Source organism: Semicossyphus pulcher, unplaced genomic scaffold, assembly GCF_022749685.1.
Source record: "Semicossyphus pulcher isolate SPU_LCO1_2020_fin unplaced genomic scaffold, fSemPul1.0.p SCAF_12, whole genome shotgun sequence".
NCBI lineage: Eukaryota > Metazoa > Chordata > Actinopteri > Labriformes > Labridae > Semicossyphus > Semicossyphus pulcher.
Window position 1 is genome coordinate 25,697,085 of NW_027211626.1, and position 25,049 is coordinate 25,722,133.

A 25,049-nucleotide genomic window follows, 5' to 3' on the forward strand; every position below is an offset into this window, starting at 1 on the left:
GTACAGCTGTGACGGTGGAGTGATGCTCTGACCGTTCTGTCCTACAGCCGTAATGTGAAGAAGAAGAGTCACCTTCCTCTGATCTCATTCTGTCAGTAACAAACCAGAAAACATCTGTACCTGAGCAGGTGGGTCACTATTTCTCCACATGCTGAAGCAGTGTGCATGGGGCTGTAGAGGAGGGCAAAAATCTGTCTCTAAAAGAGGTTTACGCTTTTTAAGGCTTTCTAAAACCAATAGAGGTCATTTTCATCAGTGTTATGAAACAGAAAGTCTTGTAAAGGCGCGTTGAGACACAAACGCTGGTCGATTTAAATCTGCGAGCAAGTTGAATTTTTTTCAACTCAAATAAGAAACGCAAGAAACTCAGTTTTTAGTTTCTCCCGACATCCTGAGATTGCATCAAAAATGTTCAAACCAAACTTCATTCAAAAAACAAGCATTTTAAGAGTGGTTTTCTTGTCGGCTTGCAGACAGACCTGACAAAGCATTCATTCAGACTTTTTACAATCAGCATCAAGTAGAATATCGCAGGATGTGTTTTAACACTGAAATGAAGAATTGTGCTTCATTCTCCACATTTTAGTGTTTTTACTCAAAACTACTTTAAACTGGGGGCGCAGGTTTAGCTCTGTGTGTAGAGCAGGCGCCGCGTGTAAAGAGACTACTGTCCTCGCTGGACTGATCGCAGGCTCGACTCCCGGTCTGCCGAGTCGTCCCCGACTCTTTACTCCTCACATTTCCTGTCTCTCTTCAGCTGTAAACTACAGGCAAAAAAGCCACAAAAAAATACTTTAATCTGTTGAAATTCATTCATTCAATGCATTTACAGGAGGGACAGACCAGCGAGCGTCTGTGTGTGTGTCTGTTTTTATCTGAAGAGCATGTGTGGAGATGCTGTCCGCGGCAGGTACAGGAGTAAACAAACATGGCGGACGACGGGCAGGAAGAACTGGCGATGATAGTTTTTGGACTTTTTACTGAAAATTCAGAAAGAAAAAAGAACAAACTGTGGATGAAGTGGTGGAGACAGCGTGACCACAGGCTGGACATGTTACTTTATGCTGCACGTTTGCTTTTGTTGCCATGGCTGCGGTTGTTGTGCTTCTTGCTTCAGTCAGCTCGCTTCACTATTGGCGTGACGTTCAACATGACGATCCACAGAGAGCGTACTCGGCTGTCCTTGGGGTTTCCCCCCCACACAACAGGATATCAGATTATAAAAATTGAACATGTTAAATATTTGAAATTGGAGCGGCCATGACGTTCTTCTGTGCAGATCGGGGAAGTAGAATCACTCGAACATCCGTCACACCACAGGAACATCTGGAGAGATCATCTTTAGAACTGCTTACTTTAGTCTGAAGGGGGGAATCAGGCCCAAAATCAGCTTGATGATCTTGTAGTGTGTGCCCTACATCAAACTGATTATACAACATATCTCACAATTTATTTCTCTGAATATGAGATGTCACATGTTGGAACTGACCCAAACCCTGCAGGAGAAACACCAGACGATTTGTCAGAGTGTGAGGAAGGAAGTCGGTGAAATGTCTACGTTAGCTCACGTTACGTGCTGCAATTTCATGAGTAATAATATACCATAAATGTGGTACCATGTCGACGGCAATGGTGGTTGTTTAATGACGCAGACAACAACTCCCATGATCCCACGCTCCTTTACACCCTCCTCAATCTACATAATTTATTGTTTGTTTGAGAGGCCCCAGAAATTACGTACTGTGCCTTTAACTCGCCAGCATGCAACAGCTGATGTAATCTGGCAGCAACAGTCGTCCTCTCATGAAATCATGGACCAAATGAATGATGGGTTTTAAATCTTCCATCCTTATCTTAATGAACTGTTTGTATGCCGTGGGAATGGTCTGTAATTAAGTCAATAATCGCTAAATGAGAGCTTAATAAAAAAGTTACAGCCTATTACACTTAACAGTTTACCAGAGAGAGAGAGTGCTGTTGTTCAAGTGAGACATTTGGAGGGACGCAGAGTTTATCAGAAAGTGGTTTTAATTGGTTTCAATGGGCAATAACGTCTGTACCTGCTGCTGAATACAACGTTTGTCTCACCAAACTGCACACACACACACACACACACACACACACACACACACACACACACACACACACACACACACACACACACAGATTATAAGCTACACACACTTTGTACTAACGTGTTGACTTTGTGAGTCTTCATGCTCTCGTTGGCTGTGAGGTTCCTGAACTCGACGCCCTGAGGGTGAGGATGCACTCACAGCTTCATTCAGGTTTCCTGCAGGAGTCTTCTCTGCGTCTCGTCTCTGCCATGAGTCTGATTCAGTAACTGAAGCAGCAGGAGTAAACGTCATCGTATATTTCTCCTTATTACAGACGTGTAAACCAAATATTGAAGTTGCATTAAAGCTGCTGCTGTGAGGAGACTGAAGGTAACAGTTGTGTTTGCTGTGCTCACAGCTTCTCTTCCCACGAACCGTGTTTAATTTCCCAAGACAAAGACGAGCTGATCTGTGGTCGACAGCGACGCTGCCGACCCCTCTGAAGAGTCTTTGGAGAGGGTGAAGGAAAGCACTGACGAAGCAGCAGAGAGGACTCGACACACAGACACTTCTACACCCGAATTATGTGTGAGCAACACAAATCACGTAAACTTGCATCATTTGTGAAGTTCAACTCTAGTTCACACAAAAATCCCATCCTCCTGACGTTCTAAGAATGCATCAGAAATGGTCAAACCAAACTCCATTCAAAAAACGAGCATTTAAAAGGTGGGTTTCTTGTCGACCTGGAAAAGCATGAAGTCAGACTTTTTACAAACCTGCATCATGATGACGCTATTTCAGCATCCTTTCAACCAGGGATGCACGACATTGGATTTTTTTGATATGCCGATATTTTCCAACCCTTTTTGCTGATTTCAATGGCGATATATTAGGCACATGTTTTTTCCACCTCATTGCAGAGAACATCAAGTCTCCCCTGTAGTGGAGTTGATATCATGCCTACTCTAATTGTAGTGGCCAAAAACTGCCATACCGCAGAAGTCTTGCCTTCTTCACACTTGACGGTAGAAGCGTTGTACAAAAGGTCACGTGTCTGATCACTCACGTTTCTGAGCGCACCTGAATGCAGCATCCCCTCGAAACACGTAGTGAGGGAGACGTGCCCGGACTTGTTTACTGCACCTAATACGGAGACATCAGTGATCGCAGACGGACCCTTTTTAACGTGTGTGCGGAGGCAGATGGACAGGCGCTGGTGAACACCTTGCTTCAGGTGGGACAGACTTAATGCAACTGTCATCACCTGAAGCTAACACAGGTTACTTAACACCTGAGAGGTGGACAGAAAGCAACAGCCCATTAACTGCTTTATGAGGGAAAAACAAATCCCAACAGCAGGAAAATCTCAGGTGTGAATAATAAAATGAGTGATGGCTCAATACGCTTTGGCTCCTTCACTTTCAGGGAGCTGATTCAGTGTTTGTCTCACTTCCATGGCTCATTGGAGACATTTAAACAGAACAGATGCATCGTTAATGTGATTTGTAACACCTGTGCTTCTCCTCCTATCACAGGTCAAAATGTCTGCAGGGAAAAAGGCACGACACATCAGCACTCAAGATCAGGCAGAGACGTAACCACTACCAGATTTTGTCGTCATCCTCCGTTTGTACCTTGTAAACAGACAAAACATATATTGTGATATTTAGATATTTCCTTACTGAAAGAGACACACTATAGCTGATTAGTAGTTATTAGCATTCTTGCCACAAAACAGACTCTTATCAGGAAGTCCTGAGTTGGGTTAGGTTAGGGTTAGTAGCTCTGCAGCGATCTTGTGATCTCACAAATCCAGCTGCTTGGACCAGCGCTGCTCCTGTGGTGTAGGGCAGTGGTTTTCAAAGTGGGGGCCGCCAGGGGGCGCTAGAGGGGCCTCAGAAAATTGGAGGGAAGATAAGAAAAAAATGCAAAACATTTTTTTTACATTTTTAAATTTTATTTTTTTAATAACCATTTGTCCTGAACCGTACAACACGTAAACTGCCGTAATCTGAGATTCTCAAATTCAGTTGCAAATTCAGCATGACGACGTCATAACGACGTCATAATCTGTGTAGCCCTGGCGGTTGTTATCAAGCTGCTCTGCTCCTCAAGCTTGCGTGTAGCTAGCTAGCGCAAAATGGACAGGTTTTTGACAACAAATAGACCGAAGGAGCATATTTTGTAGCATTGTCTGTGGGTTTGGGGGTCCCCGGCCAGAAGCTAATGCTGTTTGGGGGGCCTTGGCATGGAAAAGTTTGGGAACCCCTGGTGTAGGGCACGCGCCGTCTGACGGAGCAGAACTACGGCACACATGGAACACGGTGGACACGGGTCCTTTGGTTTCCGTGGGCTAAATTGACTTCTCGTTTTTTATTTGAGGTCCAACATTCCTAAACTTAGGAATGGGCCCAATTTGAAAGCTAAAAATATTTCGGGGCCCTCAGAGCACTTTAGTGAAACAACTCTCATCAAGATTTAAGACTGAAAAAGTGCTCCAACGACAGTGCAGTGCAAACACATAAACATCCACGCTAAGGAACAATTTATCAACCAACAAAATAAGTGCATTTATTTCATTTTACTATTTACTAAAAACGTATTACTGTAAATGTCATCAAACGGCCCACTTGCAGTACCTTCACAGCCCACCGGGGGGTCCCGGCCGATGTTTGGGAATCTCTGTTCTAGGCTTTTAAATGATGCTATTGTGTTGGTGCTGAAACTGTTAGAATTAATCCCACATGTTAGTCTGTATCGGATGCATCTCAACTCTACGAGGGAAATACTCCACCATCTGAACTTCATCCACGCTCTGTGATAAATGATACCACGCTACGAGCAGGACCGCACTACTCTCCTATTGTGTTTCTGCTGAGGCCAATTACAACGTCTCTGCTGAAGCACGAGGCCGGCGTGTCTGCAGGCAGAAGCTGAGCTGAATAAAGAGAGAAACTGAGAGTCTGAACAGAGATGAAAGAAAGAGAGAGCCTCAGTATTCAGCGCGAGTAATCAGCCATCTCTCTCTGCATCTATCTTTATCCTCAACCAAATCTGCTCTCAGACTCGCACACACACGGCTCCTCCGCGGGAAGAGCAGTCACGCACACACTCAGACCTTCACACACACACACAGAATACGAGCTTACTGTCCACAGCTTAACCAGGATGATCGAATGAACACATTAAGAACACCATAAACAGACAAGATAATTAACAGCATCGTCTGCATGCTCGCTCACTGTGAAGGGTTTGGAGCAGAAAGAACACAGAGTCTGTGCCGAGTTAAAGCGGGCGTCTGTCGGCTCGGCTCTCTCTCCTGAATACTGTAACACATTCACAACAAGTGAGGCTTTCACAAAGAGACATGCAGAGCTCAAGTTCACATGAGGACTGAGAGAGAGAGAAGAGCTGCTTTGTCTTCAGTCTGGATGATGGTTAAAGAAACACTCCAAACTCACTCAGCCTGTCAGAGTGTGCAACATCTCTGTGGAGTAAAAGTCTTTCACATTTAATAATGATGAATATTTCCTTAATTTACCAGTTCAAAGGAAACTCAGCACTTTTGAACAATTAAACAGCTTTTGTCAGGTAGTGAAACTCATCTGAAGGAACATGAGATAAGAAAATGCAATTTAATTGTTCAGAAAATAAAGAGCGTCTTCAAGTTTTCTTTTCATTCGTTTGGCCTTGGATATCTCATCAACAGCATCTCAAACTAACTCTTTCTGTGTCCACAAAACGCTCCAATCCTCACATTTCTCATTTCATCATCAGAGATATACTTGATTTTCAATCTTGCGTTCACGTACACAACCGTCTGCGTCGTGAACGGAACTGTTCACATACTTGTCTCTGCACTACACGAGTTACTGGAGGATACCTCTAGAGGGCACCAGAGAGCTCAGGCCGTATGCAGCTACTGTATGTGTGGGATGTAAACAACAGACATGGAGACACTCGAGGAGGTTACTGTTCAGTCTGAATTCTCAGTTACCCGGTGACTGACTCTGTAGCTGCTCAGGCAACTGATGAGCGGTGGACAACACACACCGTCTGCACCGTCCCCGCTCCGTCTCTCCAACATGTTCCTGTGTGCATGGACGTAACGCTCCCGGACTTGTTTCCATTTAGTTTTGCAGGTTTCCACGTCGACTTCTAAAACAGAACTTATCTGCTGTTTGTCAACGACACATCGTACAGATGTGGATCATTGTGGACTTGGTCTATCAGCTCGTCTTCAGAACTTTCTGCCATTGTTGTCCCTGCTGCTGTGTTGACCCTGTCACATCCCCTCTGCCTCTACACTGCCCCTACTGTTCATGTGCAGACTGCAGCTCATGTAGCGTTAATGTTTGAGGACGTGCACAGCCGATGCTCCAAACAGTCGCAGGGCACGCTGGGCAGCCATCATGCGCGCACAAACATGTAGTTAGAAGCAAGCATATCTCCGGCCTTCATTGTATGAGAAGATCTAAATCATTCTCGTGTCAGTGCTGTAAATATAAACCGTTAGCTTAGCTTAGAGAAACCACTTTCTGTACAGTCAAATGAAATTACTAGCTTCTCGTTGTCCACATCACCATTTTTTCTCCGTGTGTGACGGAGTCTCTGTGAGCTGTTTTGGAGAGGCCAGAATCATATTTGGACAACAGGGTGGATGCACATTGCTGCGACGCTCTCCTGGTTGACTGGAGGATTTAGTAGCAACTTGTCAATCACAGGTAGCCCCGCCCTAAACCCTCCCCTGCTTTCTGGCCTGTGTGACTCTAAATGGGAGCATCAGTGACTAAATGAACATCATGCTGTGTTGAAGAAGACTTGAAACTAGAGACTGAAACTCATTAGGAACATGTTTACTGAGGGAATAAATCAGGAGAGAAGGAGGAACATTTTCTCATAGACTTCTATAGAATGATACTTTTTTTTTAAACCAGTGGAGTCGCCCCCTGCTGGACATTAGAGAGAGCTACTGTATTAAATAATTGTAACATCAACATTGACCAAAATAAATGAGATCCTGGTGCATTACATCTCTTTAGATGTATCTGTGCCAAACCAGAGTGTAAGAACTCAATGCAGGCTTATTAACTCCTCCTCTTCTGTTTCAGTGACTTTGTTCGATCTGCGCTGGTTGCCTGACAAATTATGTTGACAACAAGCCTCCAGGAAGTCCTGCGCCCAGCCTGGAAACAGTCCAGCACAACTGAAAATTTAACGAGCTCTGTTCACTGATTTAGCATCCAAAAAGAAAAAGAAGCGACGTCTCCCCGGTGATGATGAAAGACAAAGTGTCCAGAGCGGCTTAACCATCATTTATCTCTCACTAATTTCTCAAAGCTGCTGTTAAAGAGTCTCAGTGAGAAAGCTGTGCAGAAAGTAGCCGGATGTGCACCTCAATCAATTCCACAGCCTTCCCTTGGTAATCAAACTATCTGCCAGAAAAGCCCTTCTGGCAGCTACGCTTGGACATCAACCTGACCACTTGATTATGTTTGCAGCCTTTTGAGCCAGACGCTGCTCTAATATTACTGCCTAATGTCGGCCATATGCTGTTTTTTTTCCCAAGAAGCCCACAGATTCAGTTTCTTAGAGACCTGAGAGGCAGCAAGAGACATGTAGAGTCACAGTCAGCATCCACAGAGCACCACAGTCTGCTCAGGCTGATACCAGGCTGCTCTTTGAGGGATGAACAGTGTGAAAGAGAAGCAGCTGCTTTACAAAGACGAGTAACTGTGAAGAATCAGCACATAGCAAGTGCTCACGGTGGTCAGACCGACATTAAAGGGGAATTCCTGCATGCTTAAACCTGGAGCCTGTTTTTTTTTTTTTACATATTTCCTGGGTCTAAATGCGAATATGTGGAAAGAGTTTTGGAAAAAATCTCCAGCAGATTACTTCAGACAGGCTCAGTATGTTATTCTAAGTGTGACAACATTAATGAAAGAGATACACCTCATTTTGGATCCAGAAACAGCCGTAGCATCGCTCGTTTTAAACACACCAGACTCCATTGACAAAAACAGTCATTTAACCCTACAGAGGAAGGGAAATGCAGGTCCACTGCTGCCTTCAGTGCTCAGGTTATTTTTGTCTTATTGTTAATTACAAAGTTATTTTTGTTGAGTGAAACTAACCATTCAATACTCCAAAATCATTTCCTGACAAAAACAAACTAACAAATCAAAGCAGCAGTAGAGCAGTAACTCCTGTGTTCTGAGAGGTAAAATCACTGTTTCTGTCAATGGAGTCTGGCGTGTTTGCAGAGAGCGATGTAACTGTCTGTGTGTGGTTAAAAAAATCATCTTCCTCTGTAACAAAAAGGTCTATCTCTGTAGGGATCCTTTCTGTAATGTTGTCACACACTTAGAATAACAATCTGAGCCTGTCAGTGGAAACAACAAGAACTTTTAGTGGACGATGTTGCAGCCATTACAGCCTGTTACACTGCTGCAGGGGAACACATCTACAGGAGACATTAAAAAACCTTTTGTACCTTTTAGTCATTTAGACCCATTTAACAGCGGCCTCTTTTAGGGCACCTTCACACCTAAAGTCTGTTTGTTTGATCCGAATCTAAGACCAAATTCTTTAGCATTTTGCCTCCAGTTTGGTTTGTTCACACGGCAGCTTTTACCAAAGGTTCTGATGCATGAGGAAACTGCTCTCTGATTGGTCAGAATTTCCACATGTGAAAACTCCCTGAAGTAAACAAAGAGAGAGTGCAAATTGATCATCAATCACGCTCAACACGATCCCGGACTTTGAACACTTTGAACACCTCTGTGTTCTAGTGTGTTTCCACAATTTGTGAAATGTTTGGTCAGCCCATATTTCTATTTCCTCATCGCACCACCACGTCTGTCCTCTACTCATCTCGCTGCGTGTCTCTGCAAGTGTAAGCAACAACTCACGATGCACAGTGTTTTGGTTTGCTTCCTGTATTAGGTCCTGCTTTAAGTCTGCTTATGTTCTCACCTGAATCCAACCGGACCGTGGTTTGTTTGGAAACGGACCGAGTCCCGTCTTTTCTAGAGGACCATGGTCCGGTTGTTCGGTCCGCACCAGAGTTTGATTATACTGATCACACCAACCTAAACGAGCCGCACCGAGGGGACAAACGCTCCAGGGTTCAATGGGACTAAACAAGGCTGGTGTGAACCCACCCTGTGACTTCCTCTGATTCACTCTGCGCCTTCAGTTTTGTTCGCAGTAAGTGTTTCACTGCTGCATAAAGAGACTCTCCATTAGAACATCCTTTCAACAGAAACGATGTATAATAACATAATAAAATCAAAGGCACCTTAAGCCCTGTGCATCTATGCATCACGATAGGAGTAATATTCATCGTGATGGTTCTGCTGATGCCATCACACTGACTCCTGACACAGCGGACGGAGATCGAATGCACGCAGTTATTAGAGTGCAGTAGGTCAAATGTAAGTGGCACCTGCCTCATACTGATGATGGGAGTGTATGGAAACTGACTTTTGTCTGATAATAAAAAAGATTGAGGCTCTCTCTCTCTCTTCATAAACACTCCATCTCAGCCTTGAGAGGCTCAGCCCTGAGCTCAAGGCTGCTCCTTTAATCACAAAGAACAGCTATAGAAACAGAACTGTGAACAGCCTGGCCACGAACATCTCTCCAAACATTAATATGATAAAAAATGTGACATGCTGCAGCAGAGCGGGAGCATAGAACAGCTACAGGCTGTTAGGCCACTCCTGATTAATAACCACTCCCGTCGACAGCATCTGCATCTGACTTATAGCTACATGCTTTAAGGTTAAGGTTAGGTTTTTTTTTTTTTACATATCTTGGGGTCTAAATGAGTAATTAGAAGAAGAAGTTTTGGAGTTGATCCAGTAGGTTGCTCCAGCTGGCAGCAGTGAAACAGGCTGTAATGGCTGCAACATAATCCTTGATGGATCAAAGTGCGTCCACTAAAAGTTCTTGTTGTTTCCACTGACAGGCTCAGATTGTTATTCTAAGTGTGTGACAACATCACAGAAAGGATCCCTACAGAGATAGACCTTTTTGTTACAGAGGAAGATGATTTTTTTAACCACAAACAGACATTACATCGCTCTCTGCAAACACACCAGACTCCATTCATAAAAACAGTGATTTTAGCTCACAGACACTGGTCTACTGCTGCCTCACTCGGTTAGTTTGTTTTCGTTATTGTGTGTTACAAAAATATTGTGTTTGATCCAAACGTATTTTTTGAAGCACCAATATCACATGAAAATACAAACAAGTAATTGAGGCAGCAGTTGATCAGTAAACTCCTGTGTTCACTGAAGTAAAATTACTGTTTTTGTAAATGGAGTCGTTTGGACGCAGTGGAAAAACAGTCATTTTAAAGCTCCTATGAGAAACTTTCGGTTTGTGTTGATTTTGGCGCCCCCTGTGGACAAATCAGTACTTTTTATCTCTTTCCTGATTTTGTCCTGTACATGCTTAAGTAGTGATTTTTAACAATAAATCTAATTCGAACCTTTCTTTAACAGTCAGATGTATCACTCACTTTAAATCCCATCGGCTATAGTCTGAGACGATACAGCCTCTGTGGACACCGGTGAACGTGCCGGGCGGTAAGTGATAATCAACTTCCCGTCAAGACTTCCTTTTCCGCGTGCTGCATTGTTACAGAAAGAGAAAACGTTCTCTTGAGATTCACTGGTTATTAACGGGTCTTACCTTTGCCCAAATTTCAACATCATGATGCAGATTTGTTGGAAGTAAAAACTCAAGCTTTGTCAGGTCTGTCCTCAAGAGGAGAAGAAAACTTTTAAATGAGAAGTTTGTTGAACGGAGGTCGGATCAATCCGGTTGCTTTTGTAGGTCATATAGAGTAATCAGCATTATTTCAGTCTGTTTCATAACCAGCGAAAAAAATTCCTCACAAGAGCTCTAAGTGGACATAGGTTGCACTTGTTTGGATTACGTCACAGCCATTACAGCCTTTTTCAACTTACCCCTTAACTGTGTCATGCTTGTATGTTGTGCAGTGTATTAGCACACAGAAACACACAGAAGTCTTATGACCACTTGCCTGCAGTGAAATGACCTCATTTTTTACTCAAGTTTTGCCTGTAACTTGGTCGGCACATTAATGATAGCTCTGCAGTCTATCGCAGAGCTTAATGAGTGCATATTCCAAGAGGCTTATTTCCCATACACTGACAAGATATTATATGAATTAACATTGCTTCCATGCATGACACTAATCTTGTCCTAATTATGCAATTAAATATCTGCCTTCAAATAGTTTCACATTTCAAAGGGTTCACTGGAGCATTAACGTTTTTTCCTCACAGCAGGAGCGGCAGATATCAGTGTGACTGAGTGGTAATGCTTCCGTTTATGCATTGTAAGAATTATATCTGCAAATGGGCTAATTTCAACTTTAAACGCAGTCAGCATGTAGGCGTTTTGATAAATGTTGCTCATTTTATCATGACCTCTGGGTGATAAAACTGACACACAGTATCACAACACTTGACGCACAAAAACAGCCAGCAACAGTGTTTTTCTGTCAAATTTAAATCCCATACTTGTTCGAAGAAACTTTGACAACTCCATGAAACTCCATGTCAGTATTGCAGCCAACAAGCTGGTGCTAACATGACACTAAAAATCCATTACTGTCACACAACACAACTGCAACTCCGAGCTACAACTTCTAAAGTAGTGTGATTTTTGCATGGGGTTTGGCGTGAACTTACCATCCTCCTTCTCGTCGAACACGGGTCTCTTTGAAGAACTGTTGGCTCCCATCCTCTTCTTCCACTTGCCCCAGTGAAACATTGATGCTCAGATTGCATTCCTCGCCTCTTCAAGAGAAACTACAGCTCTGTGTTGGACACCCCACTTAAAAGACAGAAATCATAACCATACATTTCACCCGAACCGTGTCCGTTATTCCGCTTTATGTGTCCGTTATTTACTCTGCCGGAACCGTGAGAGTCTTTCTAAGCCATGGGAGACAAAGAGCGGTAAAAATAAAATTAAAGACTGTTCGGTTTGTTTCAGTTGGAGGTAAATATAATCACTCGGTACTGCTGGTGTTCAGTTGTCTTCCGTAGCCTGCCAGCCAAACCGAGAGACTTGTGTTTGTCAGGCTGAGAGTCGGAGCTGCGTCTAGTTACACGCAGTCACCTGGGAGGAAACAGGAAGTCAGACAAGGGTGCCTTAAAAATAAAAGCTTGCAAATACTGTAGCGGTACTTCGGACGCCTCAAATTCGCGGCGACTAAAACAGTTGTCATTTATGCTACTAAAAGTTAAAGGGACAGTGAACAGTGAAACACCTGGTGTGGCATAAAAAGTCAATTTTGTGAATTTATATGTTTTTCCCCCCCATATGGATTGTGATTGCTGAATGCCTCCTCCTGTCTTATATCAAACAAATATGAAATCACAAATAGTTTGCTTCTGGGGGCTCCAAAATAAAACCCCAACATATACAAAATTCAATACAAAAAAACGACAAAAATAATAACATTAAAATCATATAAATAAACAGAAAAATTACTCATACGTACATGTCAAAGAAAAAAGAGAGAGGGAATCTTGGTTGTTTCTAAGACAGAAAAAAGGGGTGAGTTAGTACACATTGAAAGTCATGGTAAGAATGAGAAGAAATGAGAATAAAATAAATGTATTAAGGGTTAAATGCAAGCCATAACAGCAGCTTTGACAAAAAATGCAATTAAATTAGATTATCAACTCATGATGCAAGTGGTCTTTAGTGGATCTAAGTAAAAGCCTACAGTTGTACAGAAAAGAAGAATACATTTGTATTTTTATAGTAGCAGTATTCTTGAGATGTTTATGAAGTTTATCCCTTGGGTATTGATAAAGTTTGTCTTAACTTTTCATAACTTCTTACTTTATAACTTTCTTTATATTTTATTTTGTTATGTTAAAAAAAGGTTTTAGGTACATAGATCTAAATAAATATCGAAAGTATTGCTATTATAAATGGGCCTACTTCTTCCAAATGAGACTTTTATATTGAAAGCGATAACCGGAAATTATACCTCTATAATATGCCTAACTTGACACTTGTAAGAGTAGTGTGACAGTTGCTGGCCAGTGACTGTAGCCGACGTAGCTCCGTTTCACAGACTGTCATGCATATCAACACATGAGGAACAGGCAGCCTCTCCGCAGATAAAGCCCGGATAGATCAGCACTAACTGGGGCTCTTCTATCACCTGTTACTGGCTGAAATTCGGTGCTGTGTTCCGGTCTAAATGAACCTGAGTGAATCAGTCTATTAGAGGACGGGTGGGCGGTGCCGGATCACTGAGGGGGAAACATGGGTTTAACACTTTGTCTTTCGGCAGCGGTACCTGCTCCTGTTGCTGCTGTGATACACAATATAAAATTTTACATGTTTTTAATTGTAGCTTTGGTGTGTTACATGCTCATATTTAAAACACACTATTAAAGTCCTGATTTGATTAGTGGCTGTATGGATCTAATTCAGTTTCGAGGCAGTTCGCCTTGTTTGAACGTCAGCAGTTGCCGTAGTTTTTGTGGTTCTCGCTGTCATGGTTACGGCGTCAAACTCACGAGGCGGTAGCTAGAAGTTAGCGGGACATTTTATCATTTCATACATTTATTCGTTTTATAAAGTATTTCTCTTTGAAGTTCACAGGTTGCGAGTATGTTGATAAAAAATACAGGTAAGCTAACGGGTTTAAAGTAGTTGCTAATGCTAGCCCAAGTTTTCTAAATTAAGCTAATTTTATAGCTAGCTAAAACATGCCATAGGCTGGCCATAGATATCTTTTTTTTTATTTATAGTTATAATAACTGTATTCTAGAATATTTATGTGTGTATTCTACAGATATTGTACAGATTTTATCGTATAATACTATAGGGGATGCTGAAGTATTTTTGTTATATTCTTACGGTGTAATTTAATATATTCTGTTATTGTTTCATTTAATTTTCTTTGATTATATTTCTCTATTAATATTAACTGCGTAGTTACTGTTTTTGTGCCGCTGTAAAACAATAACTTCCCAGTGTGGAATCTTTAATGTACATCTATTTATCAATCTTCAACCCGTCCGTTAATGTGGTATTTACATACATTTATTTTGTCATTTTCAGACACCAGGAGGAAAGTGACAGCACAAACAGACATCAGAACACCTACAACAATGCCCTGTGTGCACTAAACATCTCAGCATCACTTCTACAATGACCTCCCCGGAGAAGGAGAAGGAGGAGGAGGCGGTTTCTGACCTGCAGCTGAGTTTTGTCTTTGGGAACAGTTTTGTCAGACCACAGACCCCCATCATTACGCCTCAGGATGCTGAGCCTCAGGATGCTGAGCCCCAGGAGCTCTCAGGATATTATTCAGCAGAGACGTTGTGTCTGAGCAGAACTAATCTGAAGCATGTCACAGACAGTATTTTGAAAAATAGAAAACTAAAGGTCAGTTTGGACTTCACTCTTTATTTATCCACCCCTGCCCACCTCGATATGTATGCAGCAGTGGTTATAAAGCTGTAACATCAGGCAAAACATTTTAATGTCTCGGTGAAATGTGCTCTTTATGTCATCTGCAGTGTTTATACCTCGAAGGAAACCAGATTTCAAGTGTCCCAGAAACAGTGTTCATCAGCCTGCCCAACCTGCTGTGGCTGGATCTCAGAAATAACCAAATTGAAATGCTCCCCGCTGAAATTGGCTCACACAGGTAGGCTTCTTATGCAACCACTCTTTGAAATTTATGCTGATTGATTCAGATCCCCTCGGCCACCATGGGAGTACAGTATGCTTCGTTCTTCTAAATGTCACATTTCAGAACATTTTTAGAAAACAATTTTTTCTATCTTAGTGTTCTTTTTAGGAGCCAAACCGAATGCATAATTCCTAAGAGTTTCCAAATGAGATTCTTTATGAAAAGGGCACATTTTGTACAATGTATTCGTCTTTAGTTCAACACACAGAAATCATCTCATATTCTGTGATTTTATTCATGTAGATGTCTGAAAACTTTACTTCTGGAAGGAAATCCCATCTCAGAACTTCCAGCAGAGTTGGGTGAGTTGAGTTCATCTTAACCTGTAAGCTGTGTCTCTGTTCTTTAAATTAACAGGCTGCTTGTCTGTTTCATCAGCTACAAAACAGGCTGTAATGGCTGCAAAGTAGTCCTTGGGGGTAAATGCACCTGATCAAAGTGTGTCCACTAAAAGGTCTTGTTGTTTCCACTGACAGGCTCAGATTGTTATTCTAAGTGTGTGACAACGTAACAGAAAGGATCCCTACAGAGATAGACCTTTTTGTTACAGGTCACAGAACACAGGAGTTACTGGTCTACTGCTGCCTTGTTCAATTAGTTTTTGTGTGTTTTTTTCTGTGATCTGCTCCGTAAAATCACTGTTTTTGTCAATGGAGTCTGGTGTGTTTGCAGAGAGCGATGTAACGTCTGTTTGTGGTTAAAAAAATCATCTTCCTCTGTAACAAAAAGGTCTATCTCTGTAGGGGTAAAATAAAAAATAAATTAGGCCCCAGGTTAAAAATAGTGGAATTCCCCGTCTACGTTAAAGAATTCTCTACTGATGCACTCATTGTACTTTAACCTGGAGACTGTCCTCTAAATGCAGCTGTGACCTGTAAACACATTTCTAATTGATTGTTTATTGGTAAAATTTTCCCAGGTAATGTGATCACCCTGAGAGGCCTGAACCTGAGGGACTGCCCCATCACTTTCCCCCCACAGGACATCCTGAACCAGGGGGTCCAGAGCATCCTGCAGTACCTCAGGAATGCTCTGGCTGAGCGTCCAGTCATTGTGATGAAGACCCCTCCAGGTGAGTCAAAGGCACCTTAACTTTGAACACTGCAGCAGCGAGGTGTTCAGTATGCACGTGCATCCCGGCCATCTGCTCTTTTTGTCAAAGCTAGGACGTGCTGGTCACAAAAATAGCTCCTTGCCCTGGTACCACTTCGCTGGTGTGACTTCTGTTGCCTTGGAGAAGGCGCGTGACACTCGGCTAACTCCCCCCCTCCTCCCTCTCTGGAATATTTTTAGCCCAATGAAAATGATCGATAACCTGCGAGCTCGGAACGGGAGCTCTGTGTCTCTGAGCTCTGTCTGGAGGTAATCACTGTGAGAAGCCCGAGACGGCCCCCCTCAGGAGAGGCTGCTGCTGCACAACCAGCCGACCAAACCCTCCAATCACACCGTTTATCTCCCCGAATACAAGGTTATTAAGAAGACGGGGCTCGGTCTCCAAAGGGAAATCTCCTTCATTTAATCGGCTCAGAGTTTACGTTTTTGAAGAGACACCATTCATTTACATGCTGCGTTGTCATCCACCTGTTTCAGCTGTGATAACGTGGACGCTTTAGTCTTATAATCCTTGAAAAAGTTGCATTCAGACACTTATTTTCTTAACTCAGTAAAAACTTCCCAAACACTTATTCTGCTCTGCGATAAGTTATAAAATGTTATATTTAGTTATTTGAATATGTTAATAAAATCTTTTTTCCTCCTCATATCAATACCTGAATTTGCTAATCAGCTGCTACAGAGAACTGATCAGATACCACTGCTTTATTTTATCAGCCTGTCTGGATGTGATATGATTGCTATCATAATATAACTTGGTTCCGGTTAAATACTTTGTTAAGATAGTTTTCTTTTATTATCTTCTTTAAAAAAAAAGTCAGAACTTAAGAAGAACATAAGAAAAAAATAACATCTCTGCATGGAGAAGATTTGTTTTGACACCTCTCTCTCTTGTATCTCCAAAGAGCATCTGAGAAATACAGTTTTTTAATGTGAAATTCCTTTTTAGTATTTTTTATTTTCAATCACAGGGTGTGTTTATTTTGGAAATGAGGGGACCTCTGAGGATAATTTGGCTTTGGATATAATGCTTGTGAACGATTAGGAATCCTAATGTAAAAGCAAGCAGAGCACCTTGGAACAAGCTAAGCTAACGTTAGCTGCAGCTCGTGATAATGTCCTGAGATTAGTTCTTCTTGGGGCTGCACGGTGGCGCAGTGGTCAGCGCTGTCGCCTCACAGCTCGAAGGTTTGAATCCCAGTTCAGACGTAGTGGGTCTTTCTGTGTGGAGTCTGCATGTTCTCCCCGTGTGGTGTGGGTTCCCTCCGGGTACTACAGGTGTGAACGCTCCTAGGACGGATTGAAGACGCATTCAGATCTGATCACTCAGGCCACATACGGAGGTGGTCTGGGACCATTTATCCACATACTGGTAGTGTGAACGCACATGCGTCCTGGGCCACATTAAGCACGGCCCACTCTCCCTGTATCCACGGCAACGATGACGTGAGAGAGACCTCTCCTTTCATTCCTGTCTGATTTACCATTTCTCTGCCACGTCTCTTAAAAATCGTTTCTTTATCCATGTCTCATGTCACTCATGCTGTGTAAATGTAGTTCATGCATGACAGCGGAGTGTGCGCTGATACACAGACAGAACATGTCTGTGTTTATTCACTGAGAGAGAGAATTCATTTTTTAATACAGGACGATCCCGAACTGATGAGGGAGAGAGACGGCGCGGGTCGGAGAGATGATCCAGGAGCAGTTTATCACAGTTTAAAAATCAAGTGATCCACATGAAGGCAATCAGAGTTTTTAATCATGCAGCGCAGTGAGGAGGACACAGATCTGTGTGTGTCTCAGGCTCTGCTCCTGCCTTTATAGCAGTCGCCATCTGTCCCGTATTTTCGCGCACAGTTACCATAAAGTATAAACTACATGTTCACATCACATGCCGTGAATGACACGAGCAGGAGCTATAACCCGCATGCAGATCATCATAGTTTATAATAACGCAGCACGGGGAGGAGACCGGCGCTTCATAACGTGGATCTGTGTGTTAATCATGCAGATCTGTCTGACTGCCTGCCTGTCTGTCCGCCTGTCTGCCTGCCTGCCTGCCTGTCTGTCTGCTGTGTATCATATATCTGATGAACACAGAGCTGTGGAGGAGCATCAGGCTTCATGATCAAACTAAGTTTTATATCACGTCCTCACTCTAGTCCGTGATCACCCGCTCCCTCCCTCCCCCTCTCTGTGCTCGTGTGCAGCAGCTCTCCCCCTCTCTGTGGAGTCTGCAACACACTGTCTTTCATATGATGTTTTATATTATTATATGATCAGTCTAAAGAAGGAGACTGAGCATCCGTGTTTATTTGCATACAGAGCGGGAAAGTGAGATCTGTTCACAGGTGGTAACTGAAGACGCATTGGAGGGGTTCGCACTAATGCCAGGTGTGAACTGCAGGCTTAGAGAGGACCACTTGGGATCGGATCAGCCAGGACAGATGCGTAATACCAAATGTGAACAGGGCCATTGTGTCAGCCCTGTGATTGACAGGTGACCTGTCCAGGTGTAACCCCGCCTCTTGCCCAATGACAGCTGGGATAGGCTCCAGCCCCCTGTGACCCAGAACAGGATAAGAGGTATAGATAATCAATGGGTGGTTCTTCTTGGCCGCTCCAAGAAAGCAGTTGCTTGGGGAGCCTGAGTAGTGTCTGATGAAACAGGTTATTTGAAACACAGGCTTTTAAACTTCGTGTTTAGATTTGAGCAGTTGAGGCTGAGTCAGAGGTTTTCCTGACACTGGGACTGGAATGGGAACAGCCCTAAAAATGAGGCCAAATCTCTGCTGCAGTTGGAAAAAGAGTATTTTATCAGCTGTATTAAAGTCAACCAGTTATCATCAGGGGCTTGTAGCAGCCACAGCAGCTGCAGACAGCAGTGGTTGCTCCCACATTAAATTCGTAGCTGCCATGATTATTTTATTGGTAGAGCTGCCGGTGGTGGAGAAGCTCCAGCTGTCGGAGCTGATGGGGTCCAGTGTGGAGGAGCAGGACGAGTCTGTGGACGAGGACGAGCTGCAGAAGTTCAGGGAGCTCAAACACAAGATGATCCTGCTGGACAAAGCTGAGCTGGGATCCACAGCACAGGGCGACAAAAAGACACGTCCTCTTCCTGTTATCAAAAGGTAAGTTAAGTGATAAGTGAGAGAAAATGCTTCTTTTCTCACACATTATTTGATATCTGACTCTACAGCCAGGCAGAGGGAGCAATACACATTCTTATTCAAGGAAAACGACAGAAATTGTGTGGGAAAAAATTCTCTAGTAAAAGTAGAAACGTCCTCTCGGTATAAAGTCACACACGTCCCTCTGAAGAACATTTCTAGTGGCTTTTCTGTGCTAAGCTAACTGAAGCTAACCTCATATTTGGAAGGTATTAAACTGAAATCATTCTAACAGAACAATACAGTAAAAATAATGAACATTAACTTTGCTCCAGTGTGTAAATCAGATTGATGGGGAATGTCTCGCTGCTGGTCGTCGGGCATGTTGGCTGCTTCTCTTTCATCCATGTGGCTCCGAGTTCTCCCTGTCGCTCACAGACATTCACTAGTTCCCTCTTCTCCACGCTCCAGTTTCCCCCTCTGTCTGTCTGTCTGTCTGTCTTCACATGGCTGTTACCTCCTCTTCTTCATGTGAAGTCTGTGCTGTGTGATGTGACCTGATGGAGGCACCAAGGAATCAGCTTTTCTATGAGTTATTGTCCCGTCTGTTTAATTGAAATCAGTCTGGATGTCCTTATGGAGGTATTCAAAGATGATTTTGTCCCCTCAAAAGCATTAAAGCTAAAGTTATGAGACTGTTTTTTAAATGTATGTAGTAGAAAGTACAGATAACTGTGTAGAAATATAGAGAATACAACTAAAAGAAAGCTGTCAGAAAAGTACAGAACCGACACCTGAAAACTCGACTTTGTTACAGTAATCAAATATACCACTTTGGTTACTTAGCTTAGCATAAAGACTGGAACAAGGGGGAAACTGTTAGCCTGGCTGTGTCCAAAGGTACGAAAATCTGCCAAGCTGCACCTCTGAAGCTCAAAAATAAATGTGATTAATTATATCTTCTTTGTTTATGCCACTCAAAAACCATTTAATTCGTATTTATGTGCCAAACCATTTCTTGGCAGGGACCAGTAACTTCCTGGAATCTGGTTACCTGGAGAAGAAATAGTCATTTTTAAAGCGATAGAAAAAGCGAGTTACTGAATGAGTGTCAGAGGTGCTGATGGGTGGATGTTTCTGGGTAAGCAGTTTCCGGTCTTTATGCTAAGCTAAGCTAACCAGCTGCTGGCTCTAGCGTCATATTTCAGTTCAGATATTAGGTTTGAGAGAGGGATTGCTCTTCTTATAATCAGGTGCAGGCCCGGTACATCCGTTTTTTACTGGACTGGGATCAAAACAGCTCATCATTTAATTGCTCCCACTTTTGTTTTTGAACACTGCATCCTGCCAACGAAAATCTGTGGGCCACAAATCATTTTTCAGCGGTCCGCGCTCTGTGAGATGGAGTTTGAAAGTGTTATTGGCTCTCTAACAGAGGAGCCGAGCTTGTGTTGTTTCAGTAGATAACTTCAGTGCTGGGGTTTGGAGTGGTGGCTCGGCGCCCATGAAACAGGACAGCAAAAGACTTTTTAATGACATTCTCTGCAGAGGAGACACAGTGATAAAAATCTCCCAGGCTGTCTCCGCTGGGACTCAGAGCTCCGGAGAGCAATAAAAATAAAGCATTTGCTTTCAATTTATCTGCCAGAAAAAAGGCGACTACCAAGGCCGGCATAATTCCCGAGCTGCCGCTGTTTGACACTCGGCATTGGGAGAGGCCAGAGGAGAGGAGACAGGCGGCAATGAAGGAGCTGAAGGAGAAACAAGCTATTCTGGAGCAGAGAAGAAAGTGAGTTCTTTTCTGCTCTAGTTCAATATAATCAAGGCCTAACTGACTATCCTACTGGACTGCAAGTAAAGCATTAAGGGGGAATTCTTTTTTTATTTTAAACCTGCGCCATATTTTCATATATTTATGAGTCCAAATGAAACTGGTAAAACAGTTTTGAATGTCTCCAGTAGATGTGTTCATCCTGCAGCAGTGAAACAGGCTGTAATGGCTGCAACATAATCCTTGATGGATCAAAGGTCATCCACTAAAACTTCTTGTTGTTTCCACTGACAGGCTCAGATTGTTATTCTAAGTGAAAGGATCCCTACAGAGATAGACCTTTTTGTTACAGAGGAAGATGATTGTTTTAACCTCAAACAGACTTTGCATGGCTCTCTGCAAACACACCATACTCCATTCATAAAAACAGTGATTTTACCTCACAGGACACAGGAGCTGCTGCTCTGATGCTGCCTTAATTGATAAGTAAGTTTGTTTTATTCTTTGACTTAAAAGCTTTAAATGGTTAGTTTGGACACAATATTTATGTAACAAACTCACAGATGGAGGCAGCAGTCGAGCAGAAGCTCCTGTGTTCTGCGAGGTTAAATCGCTGTTTTTGTCAATGGAGTCTGGTGTGTTTGCAGAGAGCGACGTAACTTCTGCTTGTGGTTAAAAAAATCATCTTCCTCTGTAACAAAAAGGTCTATCTCTGGAGTGATTCTAAAGCTTTTGTACCTTTTAGTCATTTAGACCCCAAAATTTGAAAATACCTAAATATGCCTTATATTAAATTTGATTGCAACAAATATTCAGGCAACGTGGTACCAAAGATATGGTAGGACATTGTTCTATAAAGCTGGGCTATATTGTCTTAATTAAGACAAGTGCCAAACAGTAAGGGATCAATATTAAGTTCATAGTATGAAGAAAGATAGTAATCTGTGTGTACAGTCCCCTTTACAACCATTCAGAACCACAAGCCCAGGAACCATTCCCCCTGACAAAGATCCATGACACTGTATTGTTCTCTGTCTCTCCTTAAGAAGCCAGGAGGCTCTTCAGATGTGGCGTTCACGAGCCAAGCAAGACAAGCAGAAGAAACAGGGGAAACAGAGAAATCAGGAGGTAGTGTGGAATAAATCACCTCAATGTGCACCTGTCAACCTGCCGGCCACAAGGGGGCAGTAGAGCGTTATCCCTGTCACACTAGTTTGAGGACCTTAACAATAAAATTACCACAACATAAAACATTTTAAAATAACATTTAACAGTCAGCTCAGATGCAGGTAACTTATCTGCATTTTTAATTTAAGTATTGACTGAAAATATAGTGAAAGCATTTGTGTAATTTGACACAGTGAGGCTGCCCGATGTGTTGCTGTATCATCGTATAAGAACACACACTCTTATGTATTTGCTCACTGTAGAATACGTGTTGTATCTAAAGTAAACACCTCTTCTCTCTGTTACAGGACGCACATTTAAAACCTGGTGTGAAGGACAGCAGTGGTTCTCCTCAGGGTCAGACTCGAACCGGCATGTCCGTCTCAGAGAGCGAGGAGTCCAGGTAAATGAGACACCAAAGTAATAATCCTATTAACAATAATTATATTGTAAAACATTTTTCTAATGAATGTTTACAAAATGCTTTCTAGACACAAAATCAAAACTACAGATACTGATGGGTGATATAAGAAGGTGGGAGTTAAAAATAAAAGCACATCAAGAATCAGAAATACTTTAAAGAACAGATGAAAACTATACAGTTGTTTCCTGAAATATAATATAACAAGAGAGACCCAGGAAAAACAAAAACCTTTCATATAAACACCTGTTTATAAAGGTGTGTTTTAGATCAAATGAAGTAGCACACTTCAAACACCTGAGCAGGAAGACGAATCAGATCAGTCTTCATTCATCAAGAATGTTTGTTTAGTTCTTTGTGTCACTTCGACTTGTACTTTTCACACTGAAAGAAGAAAATACCTAAAACTTGAATGCTTCTGTTTATCTCCATTACCTGTTCATGATGGGTCCAGGGTTCATAAAGAAATCAACAGGCATAATGTCATCGTGATGAGAGACTGATGCAGAGACTGCTGAACATACAGGACTGTGTCTGTAATGTTTTGGACATTTGATGGATTTTGTCAAAATATAACAAAAAATATCTGGGAATATGAAGGCTGTGAGTTTTGGTTTTATTAGTTTGAAGTCCCACATCAACAAGGTGTTAAAACGTTATTTTTTCACAGTAGAAACATACATTTTATTACATACATTTGTTGAAATATTGTTTTTCTATAGGGCACTGCCTCTCTGCATTAATCCATTCACTTTATATTCTATATTTTCACTGATATCTGAGTTGTATTTCTCTTATTTGTGCTGTATTTTTTTGAGCTATCTGACTCTATCATGCCGATATCCGATATGACGATATTTTCCAACCCTTTTTGCAGATACCTATATATTAGACACATGCTTTCTTCCACTTTATTGCAGAGAACATCAAGTCTCCCCTGTAATGCAATTGATATCATGCCTATTCTTATTGTAGTGGCCATCATTACCGCAGACATCGCGCACCCTTCTTCACGTTTGACGGAAGAGGCGTGGTGCAGGAGGTTATTGCGCACAAAGTTAATGTTGTAGCATTACGTCAAGCTTTTTGAGGAAACAACATAAGGAATCATTGAGCATTTAGGCAGAATTAAAGCGTTGCTTTATGGGTGGAAAATATTGGCAGAAAAATGACATATCTGCTGATGCTGAATGCTGATAACGTGCCGATAATATCGTGCATCCCTATAAAGTTCTATCTCATCTTATCTTATCTTAAATTATGACCATTTCAAGGTCAAACATTTGCAGAAACACTGATTCATGCCTTTATTTCAAGCCAACTTGACAGTGTAATTCACTTTATACTGACCTCCGAAGAAATAACCCAAAGAGACTTGAGCTTTTTGAAAACTTTGCAGTGAAGCTGTTTACCAGAACCAAGAGGAGACAGTACAACAGTCCAGTGTGAGCTGCTTTGCACTGATTTCCTGTTACATTTAAAATTGATTTTAAGGTCCTTCTCTGTACATACAAAGCCCTTAATGGGCTAACACCAAGCTACATTGCTAACTCCTGCTGTTAGCAAGCTTCCCTTCAAAAACACATTTATTTTCCTTGTGTTATGCATTTAATGTATTTATTTAAATTATTTTATCATATTTGATCAAATTACTTACATTTTCATTTTTAATGCTGGTTCTGTCTAATTTCAGGTAAAGCTCTCGGTGCAATATTTTCCTTTCTGTTAAGCACTTTCAGCTGCATTTATTTCGAATGGTCTGCAAACATCAGCTGTGCAGATGCAGATGGAAAGCTAGAGACACCTGGTGGACAAAGAGGGACATTACACCCCCTGAAGACCAGCAGCAGCTTCTTTTGTTCTTCTTGAGCAACATTAAGCTCAAATCCAGCTGATAGATAGACACTTTATGAATCCTTTACTGGAGATCACAAATGAACCAGGTTAAATAAAACACCTTGGACTTTTCTGCTTTCAGTCATGGAATACATTTCGGTCACAGGCTCGCATCTGTTATCAGACGCCTGTCAGACAAAATTATTATAGTTCTACTGGCCATACATGTAAATATTCAGTCTTTCTGTATTCTGACGTTGGGACCTTTGACCTGTGTGTTCCTCCAGATCGGCCCGCAAGCTGGAGCGACAGATCCGTGCCCGTGTGGAGACGATACAGGAGCGTCGCAGGAATCCCAGAGGCTCGAGCAGCGAGCAGATGGCAGCGGCAGAGCAAGATGTGGAGGAGGTTAAGACCTGTTCTTCATTATTCACACAACAAATCTGTTTTTCAATCAAAGGTTATTGATCTGAATTTGTTTTTTTTAACACAGATGAGGAAGTTGCAGACTCGGCTTCTGGAGAGGAAGACAAATCAAGGGAGAAATGTTGAAAAGTCTTTCACTATCTTCACCGCAGACACCTGGCAGAGTTTCCTTAACAACTGACGCAGACTGTACTTCCTGTTTGTGGTATTACGTTTTTACTCATCGTTCAGACTAATCCCGTCACGAATTACTAATCTACTGCTCATAACTTAAATAAAGATCACATGGCTCTATCCTTGTGCAAGACAATCTCTACATTATACATCATGTTTTTATTCTTCTTATAAGCAGTTACTTCTAGGTAAATGT

At 42.2% G+C, this 25,049-nt stretch overlaps 2 protein-coding genes across 2 annotated transcripts in view; one reads left to right on the forward strand and one right to left on the reverse strand.

The window, feature by feature from the left end:
- The window catches only part of LOC138588617 (serine/threonine-protein kinase 32C-like), a 91,298-nt gene extending 79,161 nt beyond the window's left edge, over positions 1 to 12,137 (reverse strand). The window contains exon 1 of the mRNA XM_069658839.1: positions 11,795 to 12,137. Coding sequence (XP_069514940.1) covers positions 11,795 to 11,876 — 82 coding nt within the window. The 5' untranslated portion in view covers positions 11,877 to 12,137. The remainder of the gene's footprint in view (positions 1 to 11,794) is intronic.
- A 2,148-nt stretch (positions 12,138 to 14,285) lies between these two features.
- On the forward strand, positions 14,286 to 24,963 carry LOC138589041 (leucine-rich repeat-containing protein 27-like). Its single transcript, XM_069659316.1, has 10 exons — positions 14,286 to 14,522; positions 14,657 to 14,787; positions 15,076 to 15,134; positions 15,752 to 15,904; positions 18,860 to 19,079; positions 20,707 to 20,847; positions 21,876 to 21,960; positions 22,305 to 22,399; positions 24,541 to 24,661; positions 24,747 to 24,963. The coding sequence occupies exons 1-10, from the start codon at positions 14,286 to 14,288 to the stop codon at positions 24,858 to 24,860; spliced, it is 1,356 nt and encodes a 451-aa protein (XP_069515417.1). The 3' UTR covers positions 24,861 to 24,963.
- Positions 24,964 to 25,049: the final 86 nt, after the last annotated feature.